We start from the raw sequence: 22,479 nt of genomic DNA, 5'->3' as shown, positions 1-22,479 counted from the left end.
ACAGGATTCATGGACTACGCGACATTAACCAGGACTGAAGGAGTGTGGCATAAAGAAGTGTGGCACCACTACAACACAACCGGGCCAAATAATGCAAATAATGTAGAGCAATGGCATCATCGAATGAAAAAATTAGCGGGTAAAGCACATCTGAACCTGTATGAATTCATCAGATTGTCACAAAGGGAACAGGCCGTAAACGAAGTAAAGATGGCTCAGATATCAAATGGAGCAAGGCAGCAACCCAAGAGAAGAAAGTACAGAAATTTGGACGAGTTCTTAGGACAACTGTAATTGTATGTTACTTGAAATATGTTACTTAAAAATTTTAAATAAATAAAAACAGTTTACCAATGTTGGTTATATTCTTGTGTTAATCTTATCACAACTTTATATTTATCTTAACATGGAGACTTCCAATGTACTTTGGGGGAGTTCCCTACTCGGTAATCCATAATCCCCCTATTGTTCACGAATTAAGAAATACAGTCCGAATCTCCTTTCTCCTACCTACATTTTCAAATTAAAATTCAAAAAGTAGGCGAAACGAGGCTAAATCGTCTATAGTGGGGGAATTTGTACATTTGGTCGTGGCGGGATCTAAGAGTACTTTCATCAGTGTAATTTTTTTTGACGTCACTGCTCTAATTTTACTCTCATGTTTCTGAACGAATCGTTAACTGTGAGCTTTGTGAGCTGAATGCTGAAATCGAGTCATATACTCGCCGATCCGTTGGTATGGTTTCTCGGTCTTCTAAGGAACAATTTGATTGGATGCAACAATAATTATTATTCATACGTCATTTCATTTAATTTCATTTTTTATTCACTATAAACCTTAAATATAATATATAGGTATGCATGAGTGATACATCTGATGGGAATAAAGCTCACAAGAGTTTGTTCTATCCCATGAAAAGTAGAATGTTATATAATAGAGTATATACATGGATTAGTGGTAATGATATTACAGTGTGACAAAGATAAGCATAAATGATAACAAACAAATGTTCGCAATCAGGAATCATAAACAATGTTGGAAACTTAAGGAAGAGGAACTTTAGGGAACATTTTTTTTAATCATTAACCTACATAAGCAACCAAAGTACTTGTTAATCAAATTGCTCAAATATCGTTTAAGCCTGGATTTAAAATGAGATGTGGAATTTATAATACAAAGAGTGGTGGGTAGTTTATTCCATACTCGAGGGGAAATTGTTCTTAACGAGAAGTACGATAAGTTCTGTCTGTACATATGTCTATTATAATCCATTTGAGTTGCTCTAGTCACATAGTGATGGGTAGCAGATTGTTTTAACAGATAAGTTTCGAAGCTGAGAGGAATAAGGAAAAAAACTTGTGTCATGAATATGTATGAGAAAGAAATAAGTCGACTCGTAAGATCAAGGGTTAATTGTATCTAGACGCACGTGTCTGTACGTTGTGCATGATGAGAGGACATACAAAAGTGAGGTCTGTGACGAACAAAACTGATAACCCGACAGAGACCAAAATGTCACAATGATTTTTCACATATGTGTCATTGTTTTTCTTCGCACCCTTTCATTTCAGAAACACAAAATATAAGCCACAGTCATGTTCTGTATATATAAAGGATAATAGTCTAGAAATATAATTTACGTTGCCTTTTTGGGTCACATGCTTTGTCACGAAAAGCGTGACTACGATTTTGATTATTACCATAAATGAGCTATATTAAAACAGTACCGGAATATCTGATAGTGCTCAGTATGTGGCCCAATGTCCAGATGAATGTGTTGACCGCTGCATGGCCTGGTGGCCTAATTAAAGGTGCTACATTTGGACAATATACTGATGAATATAGTTGTTAAAGGGAAAATATAAAAGCAAATAGGAATATATGTGCGACGGTCATCCAACTCTGTGGGAGGTTTGCCACTAAGCACTAATGGGCTGCTAGATTTCATCGTAAAAATGCACATACATTTGATATATATAAGCATAAGCCGAATAGATCTTGAAACAAGCTATTTCAAGTCCTCTGGGTCAGTATGAATCACCGAAGAATTTGTTGTTTTAAAATCATTTGAATCGATGGAATGGAACAATTAAAAAAAAAATAATAAATCGAAATATTTTTCCGCACAGTGTTTAATGGTATTTCATCTGATATATACTTCATTTTAGATGGGTTTTTTGTCTTTAAAACAATTAACGAAGACGAATTCATGTTTTATTTTTGTGCTCTTCAAGATGTTAGTCGATATACAAATCCTGTGATGTTATTCTTTAAACGGATTGCCGCGAGACAAGTTTTGTGTCCAACACCGCAGTTGTATTTTCGTCCAGAGTTTTTTTTTTGGCGACAAATGTTGATTTATACTGGCCCTGCTACCGTACCCCACATACATTACCCTCACTTACATCTGCCATTATTTCACATTAATGTACAAATAACTTGTGAATCATTCTAAGAACCGATGGGACATGCGCATTGTTAACAAGTGCTTCCATCAATTTGAATCACGTGTTGTCACCATAAAAATTCCCCCGCATGCTATGCAGCGTCAGATCCTGGAGCTGACCGCGAAGCACTCCACGATTTTCTCAGTTGTGGACCTACTTACAGATCAGGTATAACTGTTTTATTGGGACTTAATCATGGTTGCCAAATACACAGGTAAGTGTAATATGCATGTACTTTATTACATATGCGTATTGCATTATAGTGGTTCCATAAAAAGTTTTCTGTAAACCACTCATCTCATTTTCTTTGTACATTTATTTATTATTCACGCTCTATGAACTTGTTAAACGTCTATCAACAATTTCTTTCAGGCCTAGAATATGTGTATTTACTCAGTCAAAACTGGATAATATTCTTTTCCCGACATAAAGCTATTTGTACAAATGTATCGCTTTGGTTAAATGCATGAGATTTTTAAGCCGTTAATTTTACAGTGTAATGGAGAATAGTATGCTTAAGGCAGACAGGTTTTGGGTAGATTAAATGGACAGATGTATATTATATTATTTAAGAAAGTTTCCCGCCAAAAGTAATTGATGTCCAAGCTGTGCAGTCTGTAATTCATGTCGCCCTTTTGGGCTAATTGGCAACATATTACTCATTCATTGTAAGAGTCAAATGAAGGGCCTCTGTGGTCGGGGTTGTCAGCGACGCGCTATAACCCAGAAGCCCCTCACCAATGCAGCAATAGTGAGTTCAAGTCCAGCTCATGCTGGCTTTCTCTCCAGCCGTACGTGAGAATGACCTCCAGCAACCTGCGGATGGTCGTGAGTTTCTTCATGGCTCTGTCTCTTTTCCTCCCCAAGAAAGTGAAATATTCATGAGTAAGGCGTGAAACACCAATCAACTAAATAAAATGCATAAATAAGACAGAAATGGTCAAAGTTGTCATTGTGTGGGAAAAGGTACAATCTCACACCTGACAAACTTCCTTGGGTAAAACTACTGATGACTTTGGGGGTTTCGCATGTAAGAGTTTTAGAAGCACCATGTAATCAGAATCCTCATAATTCTTTCCTATAGGGTGTTTTTTTAGAACCCGCATCAGTTCATTTCTATTCAGCATTGAAACATGGAAACTTGGTTAAAGGTGGAAAAAGCAAGCACAAAAAGTTGTAGATACTCCAATTTGAAATGTAGTCTTGGCAAAGAAATGTATTGTCTTTGATAGTTGGAATCTTTACAACTTATCTACCCAATACTCTCTCAAAGAAATAAAACATTAATCTTGGCTATAGATGACGAAACCCGTTATATTTTACAGGGTCTGTGGTTGGCCTCCAGAGGTACCGAATGGCATTGGTGGCTTTTGTTGGCTTCACCTTTGTGTACATCCTGAGAACTGACTTCAGCGTTGCCATTTTGTGCATGGTGAAGACGAGCAGTAGGAATATGTCTGGCGTTGACAATGCGTCCTACAATCACAGCCGAGATACCACAAGCTGTGGGGATGAAAACAGCATGGGCAGAATTGTATCCGGTCAGGTGAGAGTAAATTACGGTAGTATTTACTTGCTGAATGTATTTCATGCTTGTATGGATGACACGCACATCGATGGGGTAACCTGTCTGCATGGCCAATAACCACTAGTATGCGCAAACCTTCATGTACGGTGGGTAAGGTAATACCAAAGATTTGATACTTGTTGCTGCCCCTCCTGGCGCTCAGCATTGGGAGGTTAACTGTGATGTTTATAACATCATATAAACTGTTCACTGTTTATATGATGTTTATTATGAAAGAAATTATTAAACGTGTTAGATGTTTCACACAGCTTCACAAAAGGCAAAAACTTACAGAAAAGTTCACCACAGACGAGAGTTACGTGTTTAAGGCAAGTGCCAAGAATGAAATTTTTGCTAAGCATGTAACTCTAGTATACACCGGGCTTAAACCACAAACATTCATTCATTCATTCATTCGCGTATGACCATTAAGCTAGACTGCCCGGTGCACATTAGGATAGATCTACCCTAACCTTTTGCCCAATCTCTGTTTTGTCTTCACTGTGACTAATCTTTAGTCTTTCAGTAGACATTGTTGTTGTCGACATTTCCACAAAATAAGGCAGCGTAACAGTAACATTCTCATGAAATGCAATATTCATCCTGATCTGTTTATTCAAAATGAACAGTTTGATACAGAGCATATATTTCATTGAATCCAGATGACAAAGGCCATTTGATGTTCGCCGTGGAGCTATTGGTGTAAAACAATCTATATGAAAGTCAGGGAGAGGTTGTTCTAATACCTTGTTTTACGTTGATCAGTGTTGTTGATGTTATGTTTAACGGTGGTGGAATACAACGTGAAAGCTGATAAATGTTTTTTGATGTTTAAAGCGAGACTTTTGGTCATAGCTGTAGCTGAAATTGGTTTAGTCAAGCATGTAATGTCGGCCATTCGTCCTCAAATCAAAGCGCAACATTTATACACAGGATGAACTCTACGCACTTAGTTCAGGGCTGCCTTTACTAACACGAGGTGGCTTAATATTAGACATCATCAACCATCTAATTAAAGGTGAGTATTACATGTAAATAATTTTTTTCAAAAACTAGATCTGACAAAGGAAGACCTCGGGGAGTCAGCGTATGTGAGAACGCAGCTGAAGTGCGCCTTAATTCAAATACCTGAATGAAGGACATCCAATAACTTCAATGTAACAAGATATGAAACTGATTTTGGTGGCACACAGCTGATAAAAGTGCTTTATAAAATGAATATACTCGATTTGCAGGAACTTCGAGGTGAATTTGAATGGGACAAGCAACTTCAGTCAAGAATGCTAGCGTCATTTTTCTATGGGTACATCGTCACGCAAATAGCTGGCGGCTGGTTTTCAAGGAGATACGGAGGGCGACGTGTGATTGGCTACGGGATGGCACTGTGCATATTAACTACGCTGTTGATGCCGGTGTGCGCACGTGCGCACGTGGCGCTGGTCTTTGTCTTACGCGTTATTGCGGGCCTTTCCACTGTAAGTAATTGATCTGTCACGACGTGTATGTATAGATAAAGTAGGTTACTTATTCAAACATTGCCATATGTTATATATACGTCATGTATATACATGCACACATGTATGTTCAGTCCATATTGTAAGATTAGATCCTCTGGAAATAATAGATAATATTTACAAAACTATATTATTATGATACTATTTTGGTCTCAAGGAAATCATTTCGAAAGAAATGATATTTTGGAAAGAAAGGAAGGCAAATAGAAAAAGCACGTCTTCCTCCTTAATTCACACGAGCTTATGTCCTTCATTCAGTGAGCAAGTTATTCTGTTATTCTAAACTTTTATGTCTAGTTTCACATGGAGCAAGTCTTAATTTCTTCGAAGTTAGGTGTGTTTAACTTCTTACTCAAAAATATTAGTTTTGAATGAAGACCGGCAAGTAAATCTTTTGGACGAAGGACCCAGGGAATGCTAGCGGTGGGTAACACCTCTCCACCCAATCTCTCCTAACCCTCTTCGTGCAATCGCGCGAACAATAACCTCTCATCTTCGGGTGCAGTCGAAATACCTGAAACTTGACTAGATTATGTTGCTATACGTCAAAGCTAGTTTTTACCGGACATACTCTCTTTATTTTGGTTCGAGTTTTCTAATGGTCGTGTATAGGCCTAAAGATTTCCACTTCAGTTCGGAGGTCTCATTTCTCACCATGAACTGCCTCTGGGAGACGTGGGTGTCGCATTTAGAGCTAATACCAAACCAACCCCTAACTGCATTTATTATACCTTGTGAATATCCATAAAGCTGTCTTGGTGTTTCATTACTCCGAGCTCTGTTATAGGTCATTTTAATATTTTTCTCTAATTGACCCGCCCTTTATGCGCAATACATTGGTCACGAGAGGTCCGCGTTCAATATTTTATCTGACGTCAGCAGCACTCGGGGTCCGAAATAATATTTTGATCAAGTGAAGTTTCTCGTCTGTCCGTTCATTTACTTTCACTGACGATGAACTGGCAGGTATACAATTAAATATGATCACTTCACTGCGTTGATTTCATTATACCGAGGATGTACACTGCACATCGGAGGTGCACTTCTCAGCTCTACGCGAAATGGACAAGTCTAATTTTAGGCGGGTTCACAGATTCCAGTTTGACACTCCGTATCGTGTTTAACTTACATCTAATGTAATGTGAGGTGGCTTCATGGCCTTGCTCCAAACTAGCACAACCCTCTGGGATTAGAAAATATGCCCCCTCACTTAACCCTCATCCCCACCGCAACACCTGGAATTAAAGTCGGTATGATAAAGCACGTACTAACTGGTGGCTTAATCAATATTATGAATCTCGGACTCTCGGTCAGTTTGTGCCAAGATGACTTGCCCTCAGTCTGCAGTCCCTCCCCCAGGGAGTCCAGGAGTCATGATATTGACTGGATCACAAGTTACTAAGTGTATAATTAGTAGTTATTAACAGAAATTAAAGCTATATGTATTTCAGGTTAACTTTGTTCGTTGGACAAAAGGGTATACGTTTTCTGTCTTTTTGTAAAGGGTGTGGCATTTCCCGCCATGCACTGCCTGTGGGGAAGATGGGCACCGCCATTAGAACGTACCAAGTTGACTGCTATTCACACAGCAGGTCAGTGCGTCGCAGAGAACATATCCGGGTCGTATTAGGGCGTCTTATTACACAGAAAGATCAATTTTTTCTCATTTCTCGAACTATACATGGTGATTATGTCGAGATAAGTAACCTGATGTTAAGAAGAAATAGTGCAACGAATGCCACTTAAAGAAGAAAGATTGAGCGAAATAGGAAATGCTTAAGAAAAAACATCATGCTTTATGCATGTATTTGCATCTTTGCTTTCACATTTTTGTGCTGACAACAACTATTGATGGCCTACCGATGGAATGACGAGTTTCGATGTTTGCAGGCATCGTTGATGCAACGTCGGGTAATTCATGAATGGTACTTTTTTCAAATAGAAGACCGGTATTTTATCAACACTATGTGATTGCCAAAGTAATTCCTTGTCGTAACCACTCAATGGCTTTAAAACTATCATACACTTCAGCACAAACAGTAAACCCAAACCTTCGACGGCAGAGTGATAGGTGGTAAATGATCACACGTAACCGGTGAAATACAGCCTTTTGTCAGTTAGTAATCGTCATATTGTATACCATAACACACGAATATCCAGAACTACTTAGATTTAGTACCTCTTCCGTACTGTAACCTATTAATTTATCAAGGTTATTTGAAGGTTTCCATGCATGTATGTTATCATTAGCTGCAGAACAACATTTGATTATAAAAGATGCGACCTTGCATGGCTACTATTATTTTATGCTAAAAAAATTTTCGAAAAAAAAAGAGAAACGAATATTATTTTATTTCCACCAGGGCCGCCAATTGGTAACATTGTAACATTTCTGGTGTCTGGGTATCTCTGTTCTTACGGATTCGACAACGGCTGGCCGTCCATTTTCTATATATTCGGTACGTGCTTATCTCCGCATATTAAAAGCAAAGAAAACACAACATGAAGTGTATATCAGTTCAAAGGCCATTAAGCACTGTCCATGAAAATAGTTCCATTTATGTTCTTAGAATTTTTTGGATGTTTTAAACCCATTTACTGGGTTTGAACCCAGTAAATGGGTTTAAAACATCAGAATCTAGGGTGGTTTGTAATGACAAAGAGGGTATCAGTGACGTCACGTCCATGTTTTTTCCCCCTTGAAGTAGTTCATTTCAAGGCTCCTTCGGCGAGTGCATCAATAGATCTACATGTGCATACATTTAGAACGATGAAGCCTGACTGTGTACGTGTGTTATGTGGCAAAAACCTGATGGGATGTCATTGATTCCAATATGGTCAGACAAGGTATCCGTGGACTCCAAAATTCCAAATGTATATTTCTGGGTTGAAACACTTCTAAAATAATAAATCCAACTATTTTTGTAGGTAATTTGTTATGGGCGTTCATCTGGCATATACTTCATGTTAGAGTTTTATATGCCTTTCAGTTGTCTTTCAAGATATCGAGCTTCATTATGTGTATTTACTTTGTCATTTTCTTTGTACCGTGAGGTAGTGAATGAAATTCTCAGTTACAGACAACTGTACTTTAATAACAGTTTTACCTTTAAAAATAGGCAAACTAGGTCGGTCTGATTCTACTCTCCAGCTTGACGCTCAACACATGTCAGGTGCTGATTAGTCCGAAAAACATAAAACGATTGCCACAATCCAATATTACCAACAAAGGTAGGCGCTGCAACTTGTATGACGATACAACTTCATATATTATATTGCTTCTGTGTGTTTTTTGCCACCAGGGGGCGTAGCATGCATCTGGTTAGTTTGCTGGTTTTATGTTGTTTACGACACACCAGAAGTTCATCCGCGCATATCGGCGAGCGAGAAAGAGTATATAGAGGCGTCCATCGGAGACCGCTATCTTGAAGATGTGAGTGTTACAAAAGTTTTATTGCGAGAGAATATTAAAATGGTTTTTGAAAAAAATGTTTATTTATTTGGAACTTTAGTACAAACTGTATGACCAAACCATTGTCGTAACGACTAAGTATTAATGATTGTAAAAGGGGCAAAAGTTTTGATATTTCCTTAATCGTTATACATCTTGCTACTACTGTGTATAATCCATTACGATTTAATTTGTGATCTGGTGTAAAGCCCACTGTGATAGGCTTACAGTTACGACGTTTTTCAGAATTAATTTCAGCATCCATTTCTTTGTTGTTTTTGAATAAATACAATGCTCCTCATTTTAAAGACATTTGGTTTCATTTGTCTCTTGCTTCTCTTTGAAGCAAGAATTTGTGAACATGTATAAAGGAGTACTTCTGTCTTTTTTGTTACAGGAAAAGCGGATTAAAACACCCTGGGGTGCCATGATGAAGTCCCCTGCGTTATGGGCGAACATCGTAGCTCACTTTTGTAACAACTGGTCTGGCTACTCCCTCCTTACAGGGCTGCCCATGTACATGAGAGAAGTCCTCAACTTCGACATAAAACGGGTGATTTTCCCAAAAGACACAATTGTTGTTGACAGGATGCGTTAATTAATTGTATATTTGCATGTGTGCTATACACACGTTCCTTCATATATGTCCATCTTGCTCTTCATTCCCTCCATACATACAGCATATCTGTGTGGTCTACAGCAGGATGAAGCCTTGTTACTGTGGCGTTGTACCACAAAAGGAACATTTTCCGCTGTGCCGTACACCTGTGTGGTATAGAGCAGGATGAAGCCATATTATAGTGGCGCTGTACAACAAAAACGAGCCTTGCCCTGCTCTGTGTGGTATAGAGCAGGATGAAACCTTGTTATAGTGGCGCTGTACAACAAAAACGAGTCTTGTCCTGCTCTGTGTGGTATAGAGCAGGATGAAGCCATATTATAGTGGCGCTGTACAACAAAAACGAGCCTTGCCCTGCTCTGTGTGGTATAGAGCAGGATGAAGCCTTGTTATAGTGGTGTTGTACCCCAAAAAGGAACACTGTCCGCTGTGCCGTACACCTGAGTGGTATAGAGCTGGATGAAGCCTTGTTATAATGGTGTTGTACCACAAAAAACGGTAGTACAGTACATCTGTATGTTGACTTTGTACCACAGAATGGAGTCTTTTCCCACTGTACAGCATATCTGTGTGTTTGTTTCGTACCACAGAATGGATCCTTGTCCGCTGTACTGCACATCTGTGTTTGTGTGTTGTACATCATAATTGAGCTTTATCGTCTTTATCGTACATCTGTATGTTTGTTTCGTACCACAGATCGGGGCCTTGTCCGCTGTATATACCATACATCTGTATCTTTGCTTCATACCACAGTATGAAGCCTTTTCCTCTGTACTGTGCGTCAGTATGTTTGTTTCTTACCACAGAACGGAGCCTTGTCCGCAGTACCGTACATCTGTATGTTTGTTTCATCACTGGTTACCGGCTACGTGGCGGACAATCTGCGTGAGAGAAACGTACTGAGCACAGTGAACACCCGGCGGGTATTCCAGTGTACAGGTGAGCCAACATTATGGTTTAAACCTGAACTTGAGCAATCACTCACACCCACACAAAAAAAGGAATCAAACATCAATTTGTTTTCAAATCGGTGGTCCATGCTACGGTAAATACTGGAACACTTTGAAGTCCAAAAGAGCCAGCTGAACGCAAAGGTGTTCAACAAAGCACTAAAAAAAATGTTCACCTGAGCAGAATATGTCTTTACTACTCACAAATATTATGTTTCTCTCAATGTTATTTTTGTTTACCTAATCTACCGTATATAAAAGTTCACAAACTTCTGTGTTTTGCGTCTCTTTGCATGTGTGTCATCATACATACTGTAATTTTCTATGTACTAGGGCAGTGGGTGGAAACAGTTTACCGCCTTGCAGAATACTAGTATTAGGTTCCTGCACTTCATAAAACGAACTATGGCTAGTGTAGCCCATGTCTTGATTTGATTGTGTGCTTACCTTATATCTAATCTGTAAATAAGGCACCAAAAGTAAACAAAAAAGAAATCAAACAAAAATGAAAAACAGGCGCGGCATGACTGATAAATAATCTGAGCGGCTCATTTCGTATTTTTAATGGATGAGATATGTTTTTCCTTTCAGCCTTTTTTGGCTTGGCGGTGTTTATGATAGCCACTGGGTACACTAGGTGTGAAAACCGGATGTTAGCAGTTGTCTTTCTGTCATTAGCCACTTCCTTTCAAGCTCTGTGCCGGTCTGGATATCTCGTGAATCATATAGACATCGGCCCAAGGTAAGGAGAACAATTCGGGATTCTACAACATGGCTACTCGGAGTGAATTATCTATCAGTGCCATTACCCCAATGCTGAACTTCGTCTTCTCGGCTTTCAAAAATTTATGGATTTTTTAAATATATTTTTCTGTGATAACTGTGTCTTATCATTTTTTTTCTAAACATATACAGTGGCAGGCTTTATGTTCAATTTAACGACAGGGACTTCTTTCCATTCATATTAACTTTGCCCCCGCTCTTGTTATCGATGTTATATGTTAACTTTGGGAATAAAGTTGAGAGAGGAGAACGTTGTTATAAAAAAAAAACCTATCTTTTTATTTCAGGTATGCCGGAGAGATGTTAGGAATTACGAATACTGCGGCCACTCTGCCGGGAATGATAGCTCCGATTGTTAACGCTGCCCTCACGCCAGATGTGAGTCTTAGTTTGTATCTATACTCGAAGATCAATTACCCCCTTTGACGGTGGAATTTTGAATCTAGCGCCCGCATTTGCTTTAAATTAGAAAGTTTGTCAGATTCTAGACGATGTGCTGCGATTTCCTTCATAGTCTATCCGGTTTCTTTCATCTACCAGCCTGATGGCCATCGTTTAAGTGAACTATTCCTTATACTTCGGCGAAAAAACAAACTAGTCCATGAAATGTATAAAAAAAATACTGGATTGGTGGATTCACAGCTGACAAGAGACCATGCAGACATTGTGAATTAACCGAAGAGCCTCAAAGCAGTCATCAGGAAGCGCTTAACACGCCTATGCTTATTCGGTTCCTTCAAACGCTCAGATTATAGGCTAAGAAGTAAGTCTGTATGCAGGGCGATATTAAAATGCTGTGTTCTAAAACACACACAACTAATTAAACAACCAACAACTGCTTTTGTTTTCAGAAAAGCCAGGCTGAATGGCAGCGTGTGTTTTTCATGTGCGGAGGTTTTGCTGTAATCGGGGGCGTGGTGTTTGGTGTTTTTGTGCGCGGAGAAGTGCAGCCGTGGGCGCGCACTAATCTGCAGACGGAACATAACAAGAGCCTCCGCGAGGATGAATTCCCAGTCATCACACGACTGCTTACTGAAGGCTATGTTCTAGAAGTCTTACCTCCCAACGAGAATAAGGGCAATCCACACGATGTTAAACCCTTGAAGGAAAATGAAACATCCGAAGGAAATGTTGTGTGACAGCATCAGCATTAAAATTCGTGTTCACGTTAAACAGGTCCATTTGGTAGGATATTCCAGGGATCACGTGTGCGCGTCAATTTACATGAGGGTGCCTTCTGAGGCAACACAACTAAAAATCGGACCAATAAACGCTTGCCAAGAAGATCGTTGCTGTTTTCGTTTGCTAAAATGTTTTGCTCTAAATTCTGCCAAATGTGTGTGGGTTTTGTGCCCGCCTAATCACCACCCCTAATGCATCTTCGCAAACTACATGTAGGTAAACAACAAGAAAGGTCTTCTCGTTGCAAAAAAGGGATATCAAAACACGTTTACTGTGAGATTTAGTGAGATTTCAATCCAGCCGTGCATCGATCAGTTCTCCCGTGAAAACATATAGAAAATATATAGCTCATGGTAGACCAATTCTGTTGTCCATTATTAACAACGGTGAATCCAGGAACATACATTTATTTTTCACCGATGACTTTATTCCAGAAAAATGCATTGATCTATGACCAAAACAAATACAGAGGCTTCCGTCCTGACAATATCTTTATATTGTGTGCCATTACAACGTACACACTGATTCAATAAAGATTATTTACACAATCCTCTGTCATTTCAAAAAGCTTACACAGTTCACTTGTTCGTCGACATATATCTTTTGCTGTTTCTCCGATACTGTTTTTCAAGTTTGGTTGTATAGTTTCATCCAGTAATAAAAGCTGCAAGGTTTCCCGACTGTCCTGATTGGCTGCGGCTAGGTGAAGCGCCGTCTGTCCGCCATGAGTCTGAGCATTTACTTCAGCGCCGCTCTGCAACAAAAGGGACGCAACTGTTGTGTTGCTCCAGCGACAAGCGCTGTGAAGAGGTCTCCAGCCATCTGACGTCTGAGCTTCAATGTCGGCTCCCCGAGATATTAGCAACTAAAAAAAAAAAATAACAACAACCTTTTTCAGCCGCTAAAGCACTTTTGTCAATGGAATTTACGCATATGGGCCTAATTATTATTAAAATGAAGCTAAAATGATCTGTTTGTGTCAACGAAGATGCAAACTTAATAAACCGTGCAAATTATTTCTCTACACCACATGGTTGTCTCAGAACGTTTCAAAATATTAGTTGCAGAGGCGGTTGAAAAGGTTGAAAAATTAGGGTACATACGGACGAACGGACAAACGAGTTACTGACATCTGTGTCGGCCTTCTGGCTTTTGATATTTGTGTACAATGGAAATAAAAGAGGTGGCTGGATGCTTCGTGCCCGACAGATCCAGGTTCAATTCCTGCTCTAACACATACGGACAATCATAGTACTTCTTACTTTAAGACATATGGCCAATCATAGTACTTCTTACAACCCCCCACCCGGTTGTGTGTTTAGCGTGGTGTTTCATTGCTTTAATTTGATTGTTGTTTTACGCCCTGCTCAAGAATATTTCATTTATACGAGGATGTAATGTAATACAAACAATGGCTTTCCTGTCATTAAGAGTTAGACTGACAATGACAGAATAAAAAGGTTTTCTATCAGACGGACTACCAAAAATATTGGCTCCATCTCCGCTAACAACATATTTTCATATTAATTGTCTGCAAACCACTTACTTTCACCATATCAAGATGGTCGTTATAACTAGCTCTATGTAGAGCTGTGTACATATCACTGTCTCTGCTCTCTATCAGGTCGGCGCTTTCGTTTAGCATCTCCTCAACGGTTTCTAACATGTTGTTTTCCGCTGCCCACAGGATTTTCTTCGCCGGGTCACCTGATAAATAAATAATATAAAACATATACGAGTAAGGGAGTGTATAACACATGCCAGTTTTCTTGCATATGAACATAAGGGATTTTCGCGCCTATAAATCCCTTTTATTCACGCTGTCTATGAACTAATTTACTGTTTCCATTGGGGAAATCAAATTGGTTGGACTTCCGGAATTTGAACAGTCGCCTCTGAAGTAATTAATTTAAGTTACATGGTTCTAAACTTAAAATCACTGGATTTCAATCTCTATCACCTAGACACAAACTTGGCTCGTTTGTGTGACTGTAAGTGTACGATTGTCTCCAGTAACTAATCCCTCAATTCATCCATATAAATTTTACTAACGTTGAATAAGAGAAACAGGCCTTTTTTTGATTTTAGAAGAGACCGTGTTTCACCGGTTACATGTTTTGGAGTGTGACCATTTGTCAGTTATCACGCTGTCGTCGCTGCTCTGGTTTTACTCTCCATGCTGCCTTTAAATATATGTTATAATTTTAACTAAATGAAATACGAATAAGGAAAATAGCTTCGTATTGCATGTTAACGGCATGCATAAGACGTAAACGCGTGGAGACTTTCGTCAGTATGTTTTTCTTTTGATGGTTGTCACCAGAATGAGCAAAACCTGCCAAGGTGAACTCCAACACTGGATTCTCTTACAGCCGAAGTAGATCACGCATCTTCAAGCAATGCAGTAGCAAATACTCTCTACACTGTAACCGTCGATGGAAATTTTATGGTCGGAATAAACACGTACTCTGGATTTCTTCCAGTGATAGATTTTCCACACCCTCGTCATCATCTTCCCAAAGGCTGAGGAATTTGTTCGGGTCTCCGCGCTTAGCACTCAATATCTGCCATAGAATTATCTTTATAGGGTGAATGTGTTACAACACATATATGACAAATTTACAAGAAACATGAAATATCTACAACAAACATGAAAAATGTACAAAAAACATGAAAAATCTACCAAAAGATTGAAATATCTACAAGAATCATGAACGAAGATAGGTTTAACGTTTGCTGGCAGTTCTGTGAACTGCACCATGCACCATTAAATTGTGGCAAGGCGAAACTAAAGCGCTGCCGCCGCTGAAGTATAATGCCGAAGACACCCCACCCAGGCACATTATACTGACACCAGGCCAACCAGTTCTGTTTCCTTAATCTAACATCTCAGTGCTGAGCGCCAAGTGAGGTAGCAACAAATTATGTCCATTTTTGCTCTGTTGTGGACTTTGGCATGGCTATTATTCTGAATGGTTAAACCGGTAGGGGGCATATATTATACCTATCTTAATATAGTAACCATTTCAATTCATCTACTAGTATACATCTTCTCTGGTTTGTTCCTATATCCTTATTTATCAATACACAGGCACTGACTCAAGAAACAAAGGGATAAGAAAACCAATATGACAGAACTCCAGCTCATGCTGGCTTCCAATCCGGATGTATGCCCTGTATGTGCGCAGGCCTGTAAATAGCCTGTGAATGGTCGTGGGTTTCCCTCGGGCTTTGTCAGGTTCCCTCTCACAATACTGCTTTTCGCTGAGGTATAAGTGAAATATTCTGGAGTGCGGCGTAAAATACCAATGAAGTAAACAAAATAAATATGACAGAACACAACAACAGTTTCCAGAAAATGGTCAAAACGTCCCTAAAAAGATGATATTTACGACGTACATGCGACCCATCCAAATAAGATAGTCAAATAGTGCCTATCAGCCTCCCATATTTAATGCTTGTGACACCAAATACATAAATCGTGTGACCTTTATCTTACACTTCATTGACCTTTGATCGTGAAAAACTGGGTCGGGTGACCTTTAATTTTGACAATGTACAACACATAGGAAAGGTGTCCCCCTAGGTCCAGATTCTTACCACCATCACCAAAAAATGAACAGGACAACTTTTTCAAAACGAATGATATCTGAACTGAAAAAATTCTTGACATATAATCAAACGACAAAGCAGGATGGGAGCGATCAGAAATCAAAATTGAACCTTTACTCAGACTCACCGCTCGCAACACATCATTGTCCAACCCAGTCAACATCCCACTACTGAGCAAGGACAAAATTTCATCCGGACAGCTCGAAGGGTCGATAAACGTTCCATCCAACTTCGATTCGTCTTCGCCTGGAATCTCTGTTAGCTCGGGTACTTCTGTCACTTCCGAGGAGGGTTGGTCGTCCGCCATGATGTGATTTACCACTGTAAAAACAAAGTGCAGACAGTGTTCTTTTCGTCACGATTTGTTATATCTATATATCGAAGACACCAGACATGACCCTCCATTTAGCCACATTATACTCACTAACCAATGTTGTTTCCTTGCTCTATAGCTTCTCCGTGCTGAACGCTTAGCGAGACAGCAGCAAGTACCATTTGTGGGTTTTGCGGGTATGACCTGACTCAGGCCACGATTTGGGACAAAAGTCATGAAACAACACGCTGAAATCTGAGCCAAGAAATTTATTAAGTTGAAACTATACTCTTGGTGCTCATTTCAAAGTATTGAACGAGAAATGGCAATTTAATGCAATCGGGTGTAGAGTCTTCAGTAATCAATCTACATCAGTTGATGACATTCTCGTATATCAGCGTTATTTCACCAAAATAAATATTCCAGTATTGGTTCAAGATACAAATAAGCCCCTCCCCCCCATCCAACAAAAAATCCACGATAACATTGAGAGAATTTGCATGTATCAACCGATGTCATTTTCATTTATCGAGAGCAGCATATAAATTAACGATAGGCTTACTGATTGGAAATGGGCAAGTGTATACGTTTTCATTTATTCGGTGCCGCATATAAATTAACGATAGGCTTAGGGATTGGAATTGGGCAAGTGTGTACGTTTTCATTTATTCAGTGCAGCGTATAAATTAACGATAGGCTTAGGGATTGGAATTGGGCAAGTGTGTACGTTTTCATTTATCGAGAGCAGCATATAAATTAACGATAGGCTCAGGGATTGGAATTGGGCAAGTGTGTACGTTTTCATTTATTCAGTGCAGCATATAAATTAACGATAGGCTTAGGGATTGGAATTGAGCAAGTGTGTACGTTTTCATTTATCCAGTGCAGCATATAAATAAACGATAGGCTTAACGGATTGGAATTGGGCAAGTGTGTACGTTTTCATTCATCGAGAGCAGCATATAAATTAACGATAGGCTTAGGGATTGGAAATGGGCAAGTGTGTACGTTTTCATTTATTCAGTGCAGCATATAAATTAACGATAGGCTTAGGGATTGGAATTGGGCAAGTGTATACGTTTTCATTTATTCAGAGCAGCATATAAATTAACGATAGGCTTAGGGATTGGAATTGGGCAAGTGTGTACGTTTTCATTTATTCAGTGCAGCATATAAATTAACGATAGGTTTACGGATTGGAATTGAGCCAGTGTGTACGTTTTTATTTATCGAGAGCAGCATATAAATTAACGATAGGCTTACGGATTGGAATTGAGCAAGTGTGTACGTTTTCATTTATTCAGTGCAGCATATAAATTAACGATTGGCTTAGGGATTGGAAATGGGCAAGTGTGTACGTTTTCATTTATCGAGAGCAGCATATAAATTAACGATAGGCTTACGGATTGGAATTGAGCCAGTGTGTACGTTTTCATTTATCTAGAGCAGCATATAAATTAACGATAGGCTTACGGATTGGAATTGAGCAAGTGTGTACGTTTTCATTTATTCAGTGCAGCATATAAATTAACGATAGGCTTACGGATTGGAATTGAGCAAGTGTGTACGTTTTCATTTATTCAGTGCAGCATATAAATTAACGATAGGCTTAGGGATTGGATAGGCTTAGGGATTGGAATTGAGCAAGTGTGTACGTTTTCATTTATTCAGTGCAGCATATAAATTAACGATAGCCTTACGGATTGGAAATGGGCAAGTGTGTACGTTTTCATTTATTCAGTGCAGCATATAAATTAACGATAGGCTTAGGGATTGGAATTGGGCAAGTGTGTACGTTTTCATTTATTGAGAGCAGCATATAAATTAACGATAGGCTTAGGGATTGGAATTGGGCAAGTGTGTACGTTTTCATTTATTCAGTGCAGCATATAAATTAACGATAGGCTTACGGATTGGAATTGAGCAAGTGTGTACGTTTTCATTTATCCAGTGCAGCGTATAAATTAACAATAGGCTTAGGGATTGGAATTGGGCAAGTGTGTACGTTTTCATTTATTCAGAGCAGCATATAAATTAACGATAGGCTTAGGGATTGGAATTGGGCAAGTGTGTACGTTTTCATTTATTCAGTGCAGCATATAAATTAACGATAGGCTTAGGGACTGGAATTGGGCAAGTGTGTACGTTTTCATTTATCGAGAGCAGCATATAAATTAACGATAGGCTTAGGGATTGGAATTGGGCAAGTGTGTACGTTTTCATTTATTCAGTGCAGCATATAAATTAACGATAGGCTTAGGGATTGGAAATGAGCAAGTGTGTACGTTTTCATTTATCCAGTGCAGCATATAAATTAACGATAGGCTTAGGGATTGGAAATGGGCAAAGTGTGTACGTTTTCATTTATCGAGAGCAGTGTATAAATTAACGATAGGCTTAGGGATTGGAATTGGGCAAGTGTGTACGTTTTCATTTATCGAGAGCAGTATATAAATTAACGATAGGCTTAGGGATTGGAAATGGGCAAGTGTGTACGTTTTCATTTATTCAGTGCAGCATATAAATTAACGATAGGCTTACGGATTTGAATTGGGCAAGTGTATACGTTTTCATTTATCGAGAGCAGCATATAAATTAACGATAGGCTTAGGGATTGGAATTGGGCAAGTGTGTACGTTTTCATTTATCGACAGCAGCATATAAATTAACGATAGGCTTAGGGATTGGAATTGGGCAAGTGTGTACGTTTTCATTTATCGAGAGCAGCATATAAATTAACGATAGGCTTACGGATTGGAATTGGGGAAGTGTGTACGTTTTCATTTATCGAGGGCAGCATATAAATTAACGATAGGCTTACGGATTGGAATTGGGCAAGTGTATACGTTTTCATTTATCGAGAGCAGCATATAAATTAACGATAGGCTTACGGATTGGAATTGGGCAAGTGTGTACGTTTTCATTTATCGAGAGCAGCATATAAATTAACGATAGGCTTACGAATTGGAATTGGGCAAGTGTATACGTTTTCATTTATCGAGAGCAGCATATAAATTAACGATAGGCTTACGGATTGGAATTGGGCAAGTGTGTACGTTCTGACAAAATGATAAGTCTATTCACACCGAACAGAAGTGAGAATGTGACACACACAATCCCAGCAACTTTGTATGCGCGATACTCAGAATTAGCAATTTTCAGCTGGTGTTTTAATAAACCAGAAATCTGATCGTCTCAGACCTATAGATAAAATAGGAAGTACTTTTTATGAATCAGGAACGCAAAAGTGGAATCTCTGCGCGAAACGGTATGATTCCTATTATTCAAAATAGTCTCAGTTTAAATAGGGGCCTAATTCAACTCAGTATGAACACGCACCTGCGTAATAAAACAAAAACATAATCCGAAGAGCTTTGACTTCTATTATGATCACCCGTTGAAACTTAATTTGCTATTCTCTTTCAACTGCCCCAGAAACCAGAAATTGATCGCATTTGCCCCAGTTTTCCCCAGGAATCAAGTTCCTTTCAATATGACAAATATGAAATCCTTATCGGAAGTCATTTAACTTGTAATGCGATCACTCCGTTCAACTTGAAATGTTTTGCAATGGAAACCAGGCGGTCCTGGTTACATCAACAGAGTTCATGAGTACATCAACAGTTCATGAGTTTCCCTGAATAAAATGATTGATTCGGTTGATTGATTGGTGTTTTGCGCTATACTGACGGTGGTCAAATTTACGGTGTGAAGAAACCGGGCAGGGCCCCATTGAATTAAATGTATATAATGTTTTGAACAAGTGCAGGTATCACACCATGGAGTTCAGCAAACAATCGTACTAGAGGCCATGACGACCCGGATACGTGCACGTGTGCAATCAACAGGTTTCGTTGGACACCATTCCAGCAAGTCTACAACCTTGTGCGGCGAAGCCCAGATGGCCGCCCATTCACAAGACCCCAGACCAGTGCATTCATTTAATTTATCATCTTTTTACTTACTCTTGTCCAGACTTCCCCTTCAAGTATGTTACAGGCCGCCTAAGGCTTACAATCTTCGCATTATACACATTACCTTAGTGGATACACCGACATGGATAGAAATCCATGCTTGGTTAAAGAATGTCGGAATTGGCTCAAAGATTTGTTATCAGACGATAGACCAAATTTCGCTTTTAAAGGAGAAGAAAAGTTAAATATCAATGAAATACCATTGAAAAGCATTTCCTCGCAGGTGCATGCCATAAGAAAATTCTAATATGTACCTCAAGTTGATAAATTATAAATAAAGTCAGCGCCAAAATCCGCTGTGGGCGACTCCATTTTGCCTAAGAACCAGTCCTGAAGTCTGAACTGCTGCATAAGACATAATTTTGAGATCGTTAACAGCGATTTAGTTACGCGTAGCTGAAGGGCCATTTCAAAAAGTGTTGAAGGACAGGTGTGTATCATTTACGGACCACCACAGACTTAAAATCAGTTGATTTACAAGCCGTGTAATATTCAACGACGGCGTTACAAACTATATCAGACAGCAGCGTACCGCCTCGGCCCAAACCGCATTCATCCCCCAAAATACATTTTTGTCGTTAATTTTGAGCATTTAGTCAGCAGTTTCTACATAACATATATCACAGTCAGTGCAAAATTGATTAGAGATGCCGAAGGTTTATGGAGCTGATGACAAGACCGCATCTCACGGGACAATTCTTCAAATTAATTAAATATTATGACATTATTTTTTCTCTGTAGCTGAAGAATTTAAATTTTTTTCCTTCGTCTTTCTCGCATTCAAGGGAACTTTTTTCTGTTTCCTTTTGTAAAATACGGTAAAATTATTGAAACACCGTGTTCAAGCAGTCTCTGCGTCCGTGATAACTAGGTCAGCAATGCTTTCATCTTGAAAGCCATTGCTCTAAAACTGATACATATAATCCATCGACAGTCAAATGCCTAGATCGGCTTCAGTGGAGCTTAGATTTACATACATCTGTTTCCGAATTGTACAAAAATCCTGTTGTAATTTTGCAAACATTTAATTAGGATCAAAATCACCAGCACAACCCCTCCGGAAGCTACGACCTGAACCAGGAATACTAAGGCTGTGTATCTGCAGCTAAGCTTTTTGAAAAGGGTCGATGGAGTTCCTTGTAAATCATATCGTAGGCCTAATGTATCAAAAGTCCAAGCAGTGGAAGAAATATTCTTCTGGTATGCCCTGAAAAAGTTATACTTTTCACTTGGGCCTTCCTCGCCGAAGTCTACAACTAGGCTACTCCTCAGACTATTATGCAGAAAATACCTTCGACATTAGGAATCCAGAGTAAACGTGACGTCACCTTCTTCTCGATAACGGAGACGTCCTGAAACTGTGTCCAGACAAAGTGTGTTACGCCGTACTCAAGAATATTTCACTTATACGACGGCGGCCAGCTTTATGGTGAGAGCAACCCGGGGATTTTCATCCTATACTATGTCACTAAAATTCTACGTACAGATCGTTGGCAATTACGAATAACTGATAATGTATAATCGATAGAAAGGCATATCGTATTTGGTGTACTAGTCTCACATTGTTTACATGTGCGATCTGCCTAACGCTGCATTGAGGGAATCTCTGTGCCGCCTCATTTGCATATCATCTCGTCGGGCGGGCAGTGACGGGTTTCCCCTTCTAACTCTCAATTGAAATTACTCAGAAAGTATAGCCTATGGCATTTAGTTAAGAATTAAATGCAACTCATCTTTGTATTTAGCTGATCCAAATCAAAAATTCAAAATTTCTTTCGGGCAATGTGTCCTTTTAACAACGTAGGGTACGAACGCTTTAACTCCCACCAGGGTCTCAAAAACAGTGGGGACATGAGAAACCCGATAATCCCCTGCGGGAGGCTGAGGCTTAACCACCACATCGTGTGCTGATCGATTCAAAGACGAGTGTCTCCACTGCGCGGCCACGAACAGCTCAGTCGCACATACGACTAATTGATTACTGTTTTAACGCCACAAAGAATTGTTTTTAGACACACTTATTGTGACGGTGGCCAGGTTGATAGGTGTAGGAGTTCGGAGTAAAC

General features: G+C 39.3%; 2 protein-coding genes across 2 annotated transcripts; one reads left to right on the top strand and one right to left on the bottom strand.

The window, feature by feature from the left end:
* The first annotated feature begins 2,643 nt into the window (after nt 1-2,643).
* Nucleotides 2,644-12,471, top strand: LOC135475636 (uncharacterized transporter slc-17.2-like). Its single transcript, XM_064755568.1, has 11 exons — nt 2,644-2,662; nt 3,774-3,994; nt 5,251-5,490; nt 7,034-7,121; nt 7,893-7,988; nt 8,832-8,962; nt 9,378-9,533; nt 10,406-10,538; nt 11,141-11,291; nt 11,620-11,710; nt 12,184-12,471. Exons 1-11 carry the CDS (start codon nt 2,644-2,646, stop codon nt 12,469-12,471), a joined length of 1,614 nt encoding a protein of 537 aa, XP_064611638.1.
* A 423-nt stretch (nt 12,472-12,894) lies between these two features.
* LOC135475872 (ankyrin repeat domain-containing protein 49-like) lies at nt 12,895-16,443 on the bottom strand. The gene is made up of 4 exons (XM_064755818.1): nt 16,254-16,443; nt 14,982-15,078; nt 14,061-14,221; nt 12,895-13,379 (listed from the first exon to the last, which is right to left on the bottom strand). Exons 1-4 carry the CDS (start codon nt 16,431-16,433, stop codon nt 13,041-13,043), a joined length of 777 nt encoding a protein of 258 aa, XP_064611888.1. The 5' UTR covers nt 16,434-16,443; the 3' UTR covers nt 12,895-13,040.
* Between the last annotated feature and the right edge of the window lie 6,036 nt (nt 16,444-22,479).

Source organism: Liolophura sinensis, chromosome 9, assembly GCF_032854445.1.
Source record: "Liolophura sinensis isolate JHLJ2023 chromosome 9, CUHK_Ljap_v2, whole genome shotgun sequence".
In the NCBI taxonomy this organism is placed as follows: domain Eukaryota; kingdom Metazoa; phylum Mollusca; class Polyplacophora; order Chitonida; family Chitonidae; genus Liolophura; species Liolophura sinensis.
Note: the sequence above shows the minus strand (reverse complement) of the source record. Positions and strands in the feature narration are given on the sequence as shown.

Coding starts and splice junctions, on each gene's coding strand:
- LOC135475636 (XM_064755568.1), top strand. Junction 8,963..9,377: donor GAGACCGCTATCTTGAAGAT/GTGAGTGTTACA, acceptor TTTTTGTTACAG/GAAAAGCGGATTAAAACACC. Junction 10,539..11,140: donor GCGGGTATTCCAGTGTACAG/GTGAGCCAACAT, acceptor TTTTCCTTTCAG/CCTTTTTTGGCTTGGCGGTG.
- LOC135475872 (XM_064755818.1), bottom strand. CDS start 16,433: ATGGCGGACGACCAACCCTCCTCGGAAGTGACAGAAGTACCCGAGCTA. Junction 15,079..16,253: donor ACAATGATGTGTTGCGAGCG/GTGAGTCTGAGT, acceptor ATTCTATGGCAG/ATATTGAGTGCTAAGCGCGG. Junction 14,222..14,981: donor ATCACTGGAAGAAATCCAGA/GTACGTGTTTAT, acceptor TTTATTTATCAG/GTGACCCGGCGAAGAAAATC.